Below are 16545 nucleotides of genomic sequence, written 5' to 3' on the forward strand. Positions count from 1 at the left end.
ATAAATAATTCAGCCTCAGCCAATTTAAGTTATAAAAAATCTGAAATATCTAGTAGAAGTGAATATTTAGTATGTCGGCCAAGAAAAATAATACTGAATTGCAAACTGGAATTTATCAAAAACAGGAAATAGGTAAGTTAAATTAAATTGTTGGTTATTTAAATATAGAGTCTATACATGATAAATTTCGCTATATGAATTTAAAAACTGATTTAAGGAAATGCAATATGCTTTTACTTCAATTGAAATAGTTTTCACCAGAGACATCAAATGGATTAAAGTCAAGAAAGGCGAACCTGGAAAAATTTTCTATAAGACTTCATTCAAACAGGAAGAATTTGATGTTATCAATATTACCAAAAAGTTAAGAAGCCAGAGAGAAAAGCCAACTTTAATTCTTGCCTATGAGCAAGCACCACCGATACCGATTAAAAAAATAATGATTTAATGAGTTTGTGCAACGATAACTTAATACCAAAGAGACACCATAATTTTTTCACATCGTTATCTGCATCCGATATGACCACAACTAATTCTGATTAATTTTTCATTCTCTTTTGTTTGTCATTTTCGTTGTCAAGTTTTAAAATTGTCGGAAAACATGTATATTGAGTTTATAATTTATCTAATAAAATGTTTGAACAACAAAATTGTTTTGTTTTTTATAATAAAATGTGTTAAATTTAAACAAAACTTCAGTACAATATAAGTTTATACGGTGAGGACGTTTGAATTGGAATACATTCATTATCTCGAGAAGGGGTGAATTTGGAGAGAAATCCTGAGACAATTCGATTTTTATTTTTAAATTATGACTTTTTGACATATACATCATACTACTGACGTCATCCATCTGGTTGTGATGACGTAATTGATGATTTCTTTAAATGAGAGTAGGGGTTGTGTTATAGCTCATTTGAAAGGTTATTGAATTCTCTATTCAGTAATGTAAATACTAACATAATTATTTATACAGTGTGTTAAAAAAAATATTTTTTTTATTAAATTAATTGACACAAAAAGGAATGTAGGCAATTTATTTAATTAAAAATACATTTTACTGCTGTCAGAAAAACAGGTGATAATGTTTATCTCATAAATAACCATTACTTTTCGCCTAAATTCAATGTTCAAGCTGCTAAAATACAGGTGGGTGGCAGATTTAACATTGAATTTAAGCAAAAAACAATGTTTATTTATGAAATAAACTTTTCTTTTTGTTTTCTGACAGCACACTATTTACATTACTGAATAGAGAATTCAATAACCTTTCAAATGAGCTATAACACAACCCCTACTCTCATTTAAAGAAATCATCAATTACGTCATCACAACCAGATGGATGACGTCAGTAGTATGATGTATATGTCAAAAAGTCATAATTTAAAAATAAAAATCGACCTGTCTCAGGATTTCTCTCCAAATGCTCCCATTCTAGAGATAATGAATTTATTCCAACTCAAACGTCCTCACTTTATAACACATATTTACGGATATCGTTAAAAAACAGATTAACTTTTAGAGCAACAGTAGGACAAGTAACTGTTTTTCCAATTATTTTTCACTTTTTTATGAATTAATATAAATATTTATGTAAGGCCTGTAAAGTTATAAACTCAAACAAAATTCCATGTAAATCCATTCAAATATAAAAAAGTTATTAAGTAATGAAATTTCGTAAAAATTTCAATTGCGTTTTTCTCGAAACTACAATATTTGACATATCCTACTGTTGCTTTGAGGCGACGATATGTTACCGGCCAAACCCTATTTCAGGACAAACTAGTTTGGCCTAGGCCAAACTAGTTTATCCTGATATAATAAAGACTCACACTTCAGGATAAACTAGTACGGCCTAGTCTAAACCAATTTAGCAGAGTCGAAAGTAATTTAGCGAACATGTAAGGACTTTTACATGCGTAGAATTCCCAAATCACGTCCCAACAGGGATGGCAAAAAAATTATACATCGATATATTGTATTATATTATGATACATCGAGTGAAGATATTGATACATGCTATAAATCACTATATTCTTGTATAATTAAATAATATAAAAAATAATAAATAAAAGGATGAGGTTTTCTCCAAAAATTAAAAGAAAAGATACACTTACGAATAAAATCGAGTACGAATTAATATTGTTTTCACCAATTTTGACCAAAATGTGGAAATGTTGAATTATCCACGTCCGTCTGTCTGTCCGTCCGTCTGTCTGTCTGTCCCTGAACTTAATTCTTCCGTCATTATACCAGGTAGAATGACAAATTAGGTGTCAAATGAAAGCTTATAATCCAAGGATGGTACTAAAGGTGAGAAATTTGACCTAGGCTGTCTGTCCGTCCGACCGCGAATATAACTCAATATTATTGTTTGTTTGTTACGAATAATAAAATTTTATAAAAATAATTATTTTTCCAAGAACGAAGTATTTTATTCAATTTATTATTTATATTAAGTCGTCCTAGTTCGCTGAATTACTTTTTTCTTTTTGGCTTTTTCCCATTAGGAATTTGCCGTTTTCGTCTTCCACAGCACTCTATTCTCCCAGTCGCCATCTCTGAGGTATCTATCTATCATAGCATTTCCTATGTGAGTTTTGCATCTCACAGGAGGTCTTTCTCCCCGCGGGTCCCAGTCCAGTAATCTTTTCGGCCACTTGTGCTCCGGCATTCTTTGTATATGCCAATACCATTTCAGGGCTCTACTTTTACTACCACAACTTTTTTGTAATTATTGAGCATTCTACTTCTTTTCTGTTTCATATTTCCTATGTTCTTATTCTATCCTACCTGGTAATTTGCAGACACTTTCTCATAAACTCCAATTCAACTGTTCGTATTTTATTTCGTATTATTGTTGTCACTGGCCATTCTTCCGCTCTTGTAGCGTAATATTCAGCACTATGCCCTAAAAATCCTTTTTTGTTTTCTTTAGTTAGAGTGTTCTTCCACATCACTCAATGGACTGCTTTCGTGGCTTGTTTTACCCGTACTATTTTCATTTCTATATCTTTCATACAAGTGTCATCTCGGTTTATCATTTACCCTAAATACTTAAAAGTCTTGCAACTCTTAAAAGTGTCGTCTAAACTTACGTTTAAATCAGCAACCAATCTATAATCAATTATGTAGTTTCGACTAGATTAAATTGGATAAGACTAGGCTACTAGTTTATCCTGATATAAAAACATACACTGCAGGATAAACTAGTTTGGCCTGAAGTGTGCGTCTTTATATCAGGATAAACTAGTTTGGCCTGAAGGGTGTGTATTTATATCAGGATAAACTAGTTTGAATTCCGCCATTGCCTGGTCCCAAGTCCAGGATGAGAAAGGAGGAGGGTTGTGCGTTGGGCTAACAACCCAACCACGTAAAAAGTATTTTGTTATGGAATCGTCAAGATGCCTCGGAACTGGCCTGAATAAAACGATGACGACAAGTGCTATGTAAATGGATACGAGAAAGGTTATATATATGGGCTGCTGGAATGTAAGAACTATGTATGAGATTGGCAAAACTAATCAGGTAGCTGCTGAGATGGACAAAAACAAAATAGAAATCCTAGGAATAAGCGAGGTAAGGTGGAAAGGATGTGGAAAAACGAGACTACAAAATGGAAAAATAATCTTATTCTCGGGACAAACACAGGAAACTGCCAAACATGAGGGCGGAGTGGCCATAATGCTGGGAAAAAACGCAGCACGAGCATTGATAGATTGGGAGGGTGTGACAGATAGGATTATAGTAGCAAGGTTTAAAACAAGATTTCGCAACCTCTCAATAATAAATGTTTATGCTCCCACCAACGACAAAGAACAGGTAGTGAAAGAAGAATTTTACGAGCAACTGCAAGCTGTATATGATAGAATGGAGGCAAATAATAAAAGTGATATCTTAATAGTTATGGGGGATATGAATGCCAAAATAGGTGGAGAAAATGAGGGAAAAGAGTTTGTAATGGGTAGGGAAGGCTTAGGAGAAATAAATAAAAATGGTGAAATGTTTACTTACTTCTGTGCCCAAAACAACTTAATGATTGGCGGAAGTATCTTTCCACACAAGCGCATACACAAGATAACGTGGATTTCTCCAGGAGGTGAAGTACAAAACCAAATAGACCACATTACAATAAATAGACGATGGAGGAAATCACTACTGGATGTAAGATCTATGAGAGGGGCAGATGTAGGGTCCGATCATGTATTAGTGAGAGCGAAATTTACAGTTAAGCTGCGAGCAGCAGCAAAGAGAACGCCGAATAGAGAAAAATACAATGTTTACTGGATCAGAGATGGAAATGACGTACAGAATGAATTCAGAGAGCGAATGCAGAATAATTGGAGAACGGTCGGCGACATAGAGGAAGCCACTGTTGAGGAACTCTGAAACAAGTATAAAGAGACGATAAAGAAAACGGCAGTGGAAACAGTTAGCTACAAGAAAAACAGTAACAAACCCTGGATGACAAAAACAACATGGGACAAGATACAAGAACGTAAACAAATTAAAGTCAAGTTACTAGGAATGAAAGACGACGATGAGAAGCAACGATTAGAACAGAAATACTGTGAAAAAATAAAGAAGTCAAAAGAAGCGCAAAAAATGACAAAAGATCATACCAAAACGAACTCATTAATGAAGCTGAAAATGCGGCAAGAGAAAACGACCTAAAAAAATGGTATGACATCACAAGAATCTTGACAAGAACAAGCCGAAATGGTACCACTAAAATAAAAGATAAAGATGGTGTCGTACTGAAAACAGAACAACAAATTCTTACTAGATGGATGGAATATTTCAAAGAAATGTATGAAGAACAGAATATAATAAACGAAATAGAAGAGGAACCTAACAGACAACCAATGAACATGAACACCGAAGAATTCACCCATGAAGAGATAAAAGATGCAATTAATCAATTAAAAAGAGGAAAAGCTGCCGGAAACGTCCACCTCTATACTGTACACACTTTTAAATAAAATTTGGAGAACCGAAGAGCTACCCAGAGAATGGACGCAAGGCTTAATTGTAAAAAGTCCTAAGAAGGGCGATACATCCAAATGTGAAAATTGGAGGCCGATCACCCTGCTATGCACAACAAGCAAAATAATGACCCGAATCATGCTTGAAAGAATGAAGAAGGAATTTGATAAAGTTATAAGGGAAAACCAAGCTGGATTCCGGGCACGAAGATCCTGCATTGACCACATTTGTACGATGAGAACGATTATAGAGCAATCATTAGAGTGGCAGAATAAGCTATATGTGAACTTTATAGACTTCGAGAAAGCGTTTTATCGTGTAGATCGCAAAGCCTTATGGAAATTGCTAGAGAAATACGGAATGCCTCCCAAGTATATTAGAATTATAAAACTGTTCTACGAAGGGTCCACAGCACGCATAGTCCACGAAGGCAAGTTAACAGAACAAATAGATATTGGTACAGGAGTAAGGCAAGGCTGTGTGCTCTCTCCAACCTTATTCCTGATAGTAATCGATTGGATCATGTCTAAGGCTACTAGTAATAAGACTGGAATAAGGTGGAATGTTTTTAACCAACTTGAGGACTTAGAATTTGTAGATGACATATGCCTTTTAACAGAAAAAAGACAACACATGCAACGCAAAACTGAAAAAGTAGCAGAGGCAGGGAAGAAGGTCGGACTTAACATAAACGTCAGAAAAACTAAGATAATGAAAATAAATACACCAAGAGAAATGGGAATATAACTGGGAGGCACGGAATTAGAAACGGTAGAGAAATTTAACTACTTGGGCAGTATTTTGAACAACAAAGGAGGGACGGAGGAGGACGTAAAACGGAGAATAGGAATAGCTCAAAACGCATTCAATATGCTAAGAAAAATGTGGTCTTCACGTCAGATGACAAGTAAAACCAAGACAAGATTATTCAACAGCAACGTGAAGACTGTGTTATTATACGGAGCAGAAACTTGGAAAGTGTCAAGAAAATGTATCGGACAGATGCAAGTGTTTATAAATAAATGCCTAAGGAAGATTCTTAACATTTACTGGCCAAACCGCATATCAAACCAAGAATTATGGACAAGAACTAACCAGGTACCTATATCTAAGACAATATGCAAGAGGAAATAGAGTTGGATGGGGCACACACTAAGAAGACCTGATACAGACATACCGAGGCAAGCCCTAGAATACACACCACATGGCAAGAGAAGACCAGGTAGACCCGTAGAAACGTGGAAAAGAAGTGTGGACAAAGAAATTAATGCTATTGGGAAAACCTGGGCAGAAATAAAGATTAGTGCAAAGGATAGGACAGAATGGAGGCAGACAGTTGACGCCCCATGCTCCGCATGGAGTGAAGAGGAATAAGTAAGTAAGTAAGTAAACTAGTTTGACCTAGGACAAACTAGTTTGGCCTACGCGCGATAGGACAAACTAGTTTGACCTAGGCCATACTAGTTTATCCTAACGCGCTTAGGACAAACTAGTTTGGCCTAGGCCAAACTAGTTTGTCCTGAAATCGGGTTTGGCCGTTAACATATATACACTCACCGGCACAAAATTCCGCCACTTAAAATTTTTGATTAAGTTTGACAATCTATAACTTTATTATTTGTACTCCGATTTTCAAGATTCTTGCATCAGTTTGTATTTGTATGTAGGTACATGTATTGATGTAGTTTGTTATTATTCCCGTAAAAAAATTTTTTTGCGTAGATGGCATTATACGGGGGTGAATGGAAGCGTTGTTTTTTCTCCTAACTTTAAAACATTCTGTGGAAAAATTGGAGGGCTGATTTTGTTTCATACTCCTTTTTGTATTATCCTGGAGGTATCACTACGGTTTTGTTTTTTGAATTATCCAATTATGTCTTTTTTGTAAGAGCTGTAAATAAAAACACTGCTTTGAAGGTGTATTTAATTAATAATATCAAACGCACTAAAATTAACAAAACAAAACAAAATTAACAACAAAACAAAACAATTCAATAGCGGATATGTCTACTTCTTGCAGCAATGACTGCTCGCAATCTGTTTAGCATCGAATAAAGATGTATTATCCTTGCCTGGGGAATAGCCCGATATTCCTCTACCAGAGCCATAATTGTACCAAATTTTCTAGAGGCCTAGGATGACGGCGAATGGCTTTTTTTAATTCATCCTATAAATGCTTAATATGATTGAGATCTAGTCTGCTGCGCGCCATTTTAATCTTATCAATGCAACCCCTATTTTATGAGTCAATCAGTGTTTTTATTTACAAAAAATGGTACAGCTCTTACAAGAAAAGAGATATTCGGATAATTCAAAAAACAAAATTTTAGTGATGCCTCCGGGATAATATGACAGGACTATGAAACAAAATCAGCTATTCCGTTTTTGCACAGAATTTTTTAAAGTTAGCAGAAAAAACAATGCTTCCATTCACCCCTGTATAATGCCATGCAAGACAATTTTTTTGTTACCGGAATAATACCAAACGATATAAATACATGTACCTACAAACTGGTGCAAGAATCTTGAAAATCGGAGCACAAATAATAAAGTTATAAATTGTCAAACTTAATCAAAAATTTTGGGTGGCGGAATTTTGTGTCGGTGAGTGTATATACACCATTTTTAGGCATCAACGCCCTTCGGTTGGGATCTATGGAGGAGTATCATCAAGCCGCAAGCCCTTATCCGTTGCCGTGCTGCTCCTCCATAGGCCGATCAGATACCAGTTTATTCCAGACCAAGTCGTAGATTCTATATAGAATTGTAACTACGACGTTAGCCTTTTTATTAATTTCAAATGACCGGACTGGGGCTCGAACCACCGATCGTATATCCGCTAACAATTGACGATCCGCCTTTGCCCACTGAGCCGTCTGACCGACAAAATTTATATTTGAATTGCGACAAAATGTGGATGGTAGATAATGAAGAAAAAATTACTGAGCAAGAAGAATATGCCGATCAAAATGAAACCAGTACAAGTAATATGATATTACCACCAGAGGCAAAACAGATAGTTACAAATATGTATAATGGACTCTGCTCGAAATTATCTAAGGCAGAAGCTATAAAAGAGACAATATTTTAACTAAAGTGCCTCAATCAACTGTTTACTGTATTTTGAAAAACCCCTTACACCCAAAAAGAAATGAAGTGATTGTGGACAATTCCGCGTTATTGAATCCTATCTCTTGGAATCAGTAAGATCACTGATGAAATGTATTATTAGAGGAAAGTCGCCAATTATGGAATACCATTTTGTTTTGGGGATATAAAATAATAGCTTTATAGAAATGAAAACAATTTAATGTTATGACACATCAGTCATACATTTTTATGTAGTATTTAAAAGCCTTCTATTAAATATCTTAATTAACAAAAAAAATCGAACAAAAAAACAAAATCCCAAATGAGTATCCAAATATGGAAAAGGTACCCATATATGGAATATAGGCATAAACCAACATATCAATAACAAAAATAGACATAAACATCTGAGATCAAATAAATTTAAATAAGAAAATTGTGAAAAATGAAAGAAGTAGCTTAATTCACTTGCAGACATCACAGATCCATGTATGAAACTCTGGACCAGCACAATCATAATGAACACACTTACACTTAATCCACTATTCCATAATTAGGCACCAACGACTGTCCATATTTGGATTTGCACATTATTTCAAACTAGTATCAACATTTTTTCAAGTCGTAATGTTTTAATTACAGAAGGTCATAAAATATCAAAATAAAGGTACTATTGATATACGAAATAACATAACATGTCTGTATTCATGCATAATAACGAATAATACTCGTTGAATATATTTCCTTTGAAATTTTCTGCAAGACTATAAAACAAAACGCACCTGTCAGACACGTATCGTTCGCGCATCTGACACAGAGGTGTGAATACGATAATAAAGAGAGCGACTGAAATAGAGGATGGTCTTGTAGTGCGGTTCCAACTTATATTTTCGGAGAAATCAAGGAATTCCATCTTAGGGCACTATTCCATATTTGGTTACTTTCCTCTAAATATTATTTCCATGAAGCATTGGTCTACAAAAACTTGATTTTAAATTAAAATATTGTAAAATTAATGTTTAAACTACAAGAAAAAAGTATACATATAGTAAGAACTGTTTAAAAAATTCTCACAAAATTGTGTTCATCTGTGACTGGACTATTTATTTATGGTAGATATCTCTCGAAACTTAACTGACACCACTCAAATACAAATGACTTTGTAATAGGATTAATAATTTTTTTTTAAATTATTTGGTAAAATTATTTGGTAACTTGGTAGGGACTCCTCCTCCTCAGTCGTTTCCTCATTGCTGAGTGTCGTGATTCCCTATAATACGAGCAGCTATCTCTTTCCATCGGCTTCTGTCCTGAGCTTCCCTCATGGCTTCAGAGAATGTTTTTCCACTGGCTTTCTGTACTTGATCCGTCCATCGAGAAGGTGAGCGACCTCTACTTCTGCGCCCTTCAACGTTTCCCGAAATTATAAGTCTCTCAAGATTATCATCACTTCTTCTTGCAATATGGCCGAAAAAATTTAAGACGGTGGAGAGGCAAATAGAGGAAAGTCGCGTCTGAATATTAAGCTCTTGGAGGATTGAGTGATTTGTTCTGTGTTCCGTCCATGAGATCCGAAGCATTCTTCTCCAGCACCACATTTCAAAGGCGTCAATCCTTTTTCTGTCGTCCGATTTCATTGTCCATGTTTCGGATCCGTAATTAAATATGGGAAAAATTAAGGCACGTACTAATCTTATTTTGGTGTTCTTCGACAAGGAGAGATCTTTCCAGATTTTCGATAATCGACTCATAGCGTTTTTGGCCATGCCTATTCTCCTACGTATTTCTGTTTCACAAGATCCTGTATTACTGATGTAGGATCCTAGATAATTGAACTCGTTAACCACTTCAAACTGGTCTAAGGCTCCTGTTGTCTGAAGTGAATTTAAATAATCTACTATCATAGTTTTTGTTTTTTGTTTATTGATCTTGAGACCACATCTATTGCTTTCGGATTCCACTAGCTGCAACAGGCTGGACATTTCTTCTTCAGATGCAGTTATTAATGTTGTATCATCTGCATATCTGAGATTTGAGATCTTCTTTCTTGCTATAGAAATACCGCCATTCCATTTGTCGAGTGCTTTTCTCATTATATATTCCCCATAGAAATTAAAAAGACTTGGAGATAGGATACATCCTTGTCGGACTCCTCTACCTATTTTAAAAGAATCGGACTTATGGTTTTCAATTCTTATTCTGATAGTAGGGAATTTTACATGTCAGGTCTAAATTTTACATGTCAGGTGAGCGCCCTGCTTGCCATCGCAATCTCAAAGCTCGTATTATTCTATCTCGTCCTTTTGTTCCATGCAATCAATGTATTTATTGTAATTATTATCATTCGCATTACAAAATTTAATATTTTGTAGAGTATTTTGGACAATATGTTGTACATTAAGTTGGATTGCAACTGGTTTGTTAATATACTCCGCTTATGATGACTTTAAAAATAATGCTATAAGTTTCGTGGTGGATACTAGTTATTTGGATTGGGATACTAACTTCCCATCCGTGGTGGTATGTGAAACTGACCAGCAAGATAATATAGCAGAAGTCACAGATGAGTAAGTACCATTTTATATTATAATCGTTGATTGATAAATATACAGATATTTATCAATCAACGTTATAATTTTATATTGTACCAAATAGAGAGTAACATATAGTGCAGTCACTGAAGGTTTTCACCTCTGATTTCGTTGAACCTCCATCGATTTTCATGAAAATTGGTAAGCAGTTAGAGGATATCTCAAGGAACAAAGATGACATGATGTTAACTTGCGCTTTTACCCTGGGGGTGGATGCCACCCCTTTTCTGGGGTGAAAATTATTTTATTAAAAATAATACCAAAAATCGATAAAGGGACAAATTCTAAGAAAAATTTGTTATATTAAGTTATTAACATAAATCAATACTTTTTGAGTTATTAAAGATCAAAAATTTTATTTTTTCGTAAAAAAATGCATGTTTTAAAGCTGTTTTTCACGTATAACTCAAAAACTATTAGCTTTTACAAAATAGTTATTCTTACTAAAATTGAAGGCAATAAAAAATTGAATACACTGTTCACTCAAAGTGCTAAACTAATGTTAATTCAAAGTGAGCAATAGGTAATTGAATGTATATTTTTTTTTTCGATGAGTACTCAAATCTAAGTATTCAAGCTTAAATAACGGGAAAACCATGCATTTTATAAAATATAACTGTTAAACACTTATCAAAGTACTTCAGAATACCTAACAAATGAGCTCCAGAAGAAATAAATAGCATCAAAATTAAGCAAGTTATGATGAAACTAAGAGAACCCTTTCGATTTTTTTAGGAAAAAGTGAAAAATAAAACATACGCCATTACCACAAAAATTAAAATTTATAGTAATCCTTACAAAAATTTCTTTGTACATATTAGCATAAGTAATAATTTTCACCGGTTTAGAATGCATATTTTCGAAAAAAAGATATAATTTAAAAAAATCAGAATTTTTAAAATTATCGTCATTTTCATTTTCTTTTGATAATAACTATAAAAATACTCAATAGGTATACTATAGGTATACTATACGTAAAAATGGTAAATAACCAAATTTTAGTTTTTTCTATAACAAATATTATACCTTTTTTACCATTTCTGTAGGGTGAAAAATAACCGAGATAAAAACGTTTAAAGCTTAAATTTTGCTGCGAGAACCATGAAACCGTGGCCATTTAATCGTTGATTTTTAAAAAAGTAAGGGGTTTGAAAGATTAAATTCAACGAGTTTTAATAGCCTTTGGAATTAAATTTCAAACCGTTTTTAGGTAAACCTGATATCTTAAAAACTAACGGAGTTATTAACAATAACGGTAATATTTTTTAGAAATTTTTTAAAAGATAACGTTTGAAAAATTTTTGGAGCATAAATTTTAATGCTATTAACTTGTTCGGTATCTCATTTGATAGATATTTCTAAGTACTTTCACAAATGTTTAATAAGTTTATGTTATAAAATGCATTATTTTCCCGTAATTTAGGCTTGAATACTTAGATTTGGGTACTCGCCGAAAAAAATATACATTAATGCCCGGTTGCACCAACAGATCTTAAGCTTAAGTCGAGAATATCATGAGAATTAATATAATATAATTATAATATATTACAATAAGGGCCGGTTGTTCCAACGCTAATCAAGAAGTTGATTATAATTAAGTCCCCTTAACAACCATCAATTAACAACACCCCTTATTAGTACGTCAATCAGTTGATTGCAATCATTTATGTTAATTATTATTATGATAATTAACATAATTGATTGATTAATTAATTATTAATTATTAATTAACATAACAATTATTACCATAATTGATTAATAAATCTAATAATTGTAATCAATTATGTTTTCAGCAACCCAAACAAAGTTGACATTGACAGTTGGTGACAGTAATTAAATATTTGATAATGATCAGTTGATTCCATTTTTGATTAGCGTTCGAACAACCGGCCCTAAGTCTGTTCTGTCGGACAAAATAAATGTGCCGTTTTTGTAGTGTGACCGTTCCAAATTTTTAACCTGTTCCACAATTAAAATTGCCCCTGTTCCAGTGTTCCCATATATCAAAGTTTATCCGACTAGACACCATTAAGCTATTAACAAATTTTGAGCTTGCTATTAATCAACTTTTTTTTCATACGCGGGATCCAGACCTATATAGTATTCAACTGCGCTGCGTTCTTCGTCAAGGTCGAACGATTACTTACTATTTTAGTGTAGTGTAGGTGAACATAACACATAACTTATGTGTTATGTTCATAACGCCAAGATATATGCAGCATTTAATGCGCGTTTGCCAACTTTATACCTAAAACTTTGAATTTTATAGGCGCTGTTTCTATTGTCCCCGGTCTACCCTAGATGCCTACCGGAAGGCCGTTGACGCCTAAATACCGGTGTGTATATATCAAATGGGTGAAAAAAATATCTACTGAATAAATGAATTCAGAATATTTTTACACAAATTATATACACTATTTAAAACTCTTTTTAATAATATTTACTGATTTTATTATTAATCAACCACAATTTCAGTTTAAAATACGTTTTATTTTGACATTTCGATTCTTACGAATTTTGAGAACGATTTCTGAAGTAGAAACCGAAACTTAAAAAAAACGTATATTAAACTGAAATATAAATTGGAGAATACCTTTTAAAACTGATATTTCAGAGTTTTTGGAGATCCGCATGATTATAATTTGGATGAAATCGTTAAGGAATTAGTTTTCTACAAAGGATTATCGTTATACACATTACAAATTTGTGGCCCAGATGTACCTAATAGGGACAAAAATTGTTTTGTGAAGAATTTAAGTTACTATCATGATGCAGTAAGTTTAAAAATATTACTAATATTCATCTATAACAGTAATTAGAGGATAAATAGTAAGATTAGGCTATCGTATGTCGTATGAAATCGTATATCGTATATCGGCTATCGTATATCGTATTTGTCCCATGCCAACTCAAAATTGCCAGTAAACTAAAAAAGAAGTAGAAGAATAAGATTGTGTACTAGTTGGCAGTTGCCCCTGAGAGAAAAAAGTTTAATGTCGTTGAAAAAAAGTTTAGTTGTTGTATATGTCCCATGCCAACTCAAAATTTCTACTAAATCAAAGAAGAAAAAGAAGATTGTGTATTGATAGAGAGTGGCCCCTAGCGTGAAATTTTTTATCTTGTCATGTTTGTCCCACACCAACCAAAATTGCCACTAAAGAACTAACTAAACTAAAGAAGAAGAAGAAGAAGAAAATTGTACAATATATTAATTCCCAATTGTAAGTGAATAAGGGATTTTTCCCTTATTAGAGACTGACAGTTGCTATCTGATATACAGGGTGTCCAGAAACTCTACCGACAAACGAAGACAGGAGATTCTTCAGATAATTTTAAGACAATTTAACCCAATTTACATAGCCCGAAAATGCTTCCTAAGGGAGCTAGAGCTCTTTGAAGATGGCGTCTTGTAATTAGTTTTTCTTAAATGCCTCCAGAACCGTTCTATTTAGAAAAACGAAAATTGGTATGCATATTTATCTTTCAGAGATAAAGCGATTCCATCCATTGCGAATTTCTAGTACCGGTCATAGGCGTCCGTTTTGGGTAGGGCTACGGTTATTTTACCGCATAACTGTTTTATCTTTAACTTTTAAGCATTTTTGACTATGGATTATTAAATTATTAGGCATTCTAGTACTAAAAGGTACTCTTGATCTAAGTCGGTAGGACAAAAATTGAAAAAATTTTTCAAAAAAAAAACAGTGTATTTTACCAACCTAGAGCAATAGTAACTTTTAGTACTAAAATACCTTATAATTTAATAATCTAGTGTCAAGAATGCTTAAAAATTAAAGACAAAAATGTTCTGCGATAAAATATCCGTTGACCTACCCAAAACGAAAAATATGACCGGTACTAGAAATTCGCAATTAATGAAATCAATTCATCTCTGGACAGAACCTATTTTACTTAAAATCAGGCCCGAGGCACTACATAATTTTCGGGCCCCTAAATATAATTTAATAATAATATTAATTAAGTTAATTAGTTAATATTGATATCAAATTTTTTAATTGTTCTAAGCCCTTCTTCTTCTTAACGTGCCCTATCAAGTCCTCTTAACGTTGGCGATTAACATGGCGAAACTGTCTCTGTCTCGAGCTATTCTAAATAGTTGTTCTGCTTTCTTTATTCCTGTCCACTCCCGGATATTCTTCAACCAAGAGGCCTCCTTTCTACCAATTCCTCTGCGTCCTTCGATTTTACCCATCATAATAAGTTGAAGAATATTATACCGGTCTCCCCTTACTACGTGTCCAAAATAGGTCATCTTTCTATATTTGATGTTATCAAGCAGCTCGCGGGCAGCATTTGCTCTCTTAAGGACTGCCACACTTGTCAGAGTAGCCATCCATGGTATTTTCAGTGTACGTCTACATTTCAAAGGCCTCCCAACGATTAATTCTCGATATTTTTAATGTCCATGCTTCGACACTTTACAAGAGGACTGACCAAAAGTAACATTTAATTTAATTTAATAAAAGTAAGTTTAAGTTGCAAGTTATCAATACAGAAGAATGACCTCATTTTTTAAAATGTTGTGCGGGCTATCTCGATTCTACATTTTATCTCTTTATCTGGATCTAGTTGTTCAGTATGGCAACCAAGATATTTAAAACTGAGTACTCTTTGAATTATATGACCATCAACATATAACTGTGAATCTTGATGGGCCAAACGGCTAAATACCATGTATTTTGTTTTGAACAGTTTATGTTTAGGCCAAACTCTCTTCCCACGGTGTCAATGGCATTTAAAAGGTGTTGTAATGTATTCATATCATCACTTAAAATAACTGTATATCTGCTTGTATTTATCAGAATTCCATTAACTTTCACACCCCATTCCAAAATAAGGAGCGCTTCTTTAAATATTCTAAATATCTGAATATAAATTGAATAACAGTGGGGACAGTATACAACCCTGTCTGACACCTCTTTGTATTTTGCATATTTCTGTTAATTTTCTTTTTATCCAAGCTGTCGCTGTTTGACGCCAGTATAATTTTAGTTTTTATTAATACTTTAATTAAATTGTGATGTTGTACTCGATCAAAGGCCTTCTCATAGTCAATAAATACAGCAAATACGTCTTTCCTTTGATCTGGTATTTCTGCAATAATACATTTAGTGCAAAGAGTGCGACCCGGGTTCCCAGTCCATTTCTGAAGCCAAATTGTGTTTCATCCTGGTCTTCTTTACATTTATCTCTGATTCTACTGTGGATGATACGTAGAAAGATTTTCAAAGTGTGGCTCATGTGGTTCTAAGACCACAGTTGACAAATTTGAAAATTTATCTTGTTTTATTGCAATAAAAATTTTTTGATGATCTTTCCGGGCCCCATTAAAATGCGGGCCCGAGGCAGGTGCCTCACTGGCCTAGTGGTAAAATAGGCCCTGTCTCTGGAATATAAATAAACGTACCAGTTTTCGTCTTTTTAAATAGTTTTTTTTTTAATTTTTTTTTCAAATTTACAAAACAAAAAATTTTCAAATCGATTTTTCTAGAAAACGGTGTCTCCTATCGACTTAAAGCAACAGTACCTTTTAGTACTTGAATACCTTAAAATTTAATAATCCAGAGTCAAAAATGCTTAAAAGTTATATGACCGCCTATTACCGGTACTAGAAATTCGCAATGGATGGAATCGATTTATGTCCGGAAGTTAAATATGCGTACCAAATTCGTTTTTCTAAATAGAGGCGTTCTAGAGGTATTTAAGAAAAACTAATTACAATACGCCATCTTCAAAGAGCTCTAGCTCCCTTAGAAAGCATTTTCTGACTGGGTGAATTGGATTAAATTGTCTTAAAATTATCTGAGGAATCTCCTGACTTCGTTTGTAGGTAGAGTTTCTGGACACCCTGTATAGA

At 33.7% G+C, this 16545-nt stretch overlaps 1 protein-coding gene across 1 annotated transcript in view; it reads left to right on the forward strand.

The window, feature by feature from the left end:
• Positions 1 to 16545, forward strand: part of LOC114324510 (sodium channel protein Nach) — a 63086-nt gene that overhangs the window by 11423 nt on the left and 35118 nt on the right. Inside the window, exons 2-3 of the mRNA XM_028272369.2 lie at positions 10449 to 10643; positions 13282 to 13441. Of these exons, the coding sequence (XP_028128170.2) occupies positions 10449 to 10643; positions 13282 to 13441 (355 nt within the window). The remainder of the gene's footprint in view (positions 1 to 10448; positions 10644 to 13281; positions 13442 to 16545) is intronic.

Source organism: Diabrotica virgifera, chromosome 2 (genome assembly GCF_917563875.1).
Source record: "Diabrotica virgifera virgifera chromosome 2, PGI_DIABVI_V3a".
NCBI lineage: Eukaryota > Metazoa > Arthropoda > Insecta > Coleoptera > Chrysomelidae > Diabrotica > Diabrotica virgifera.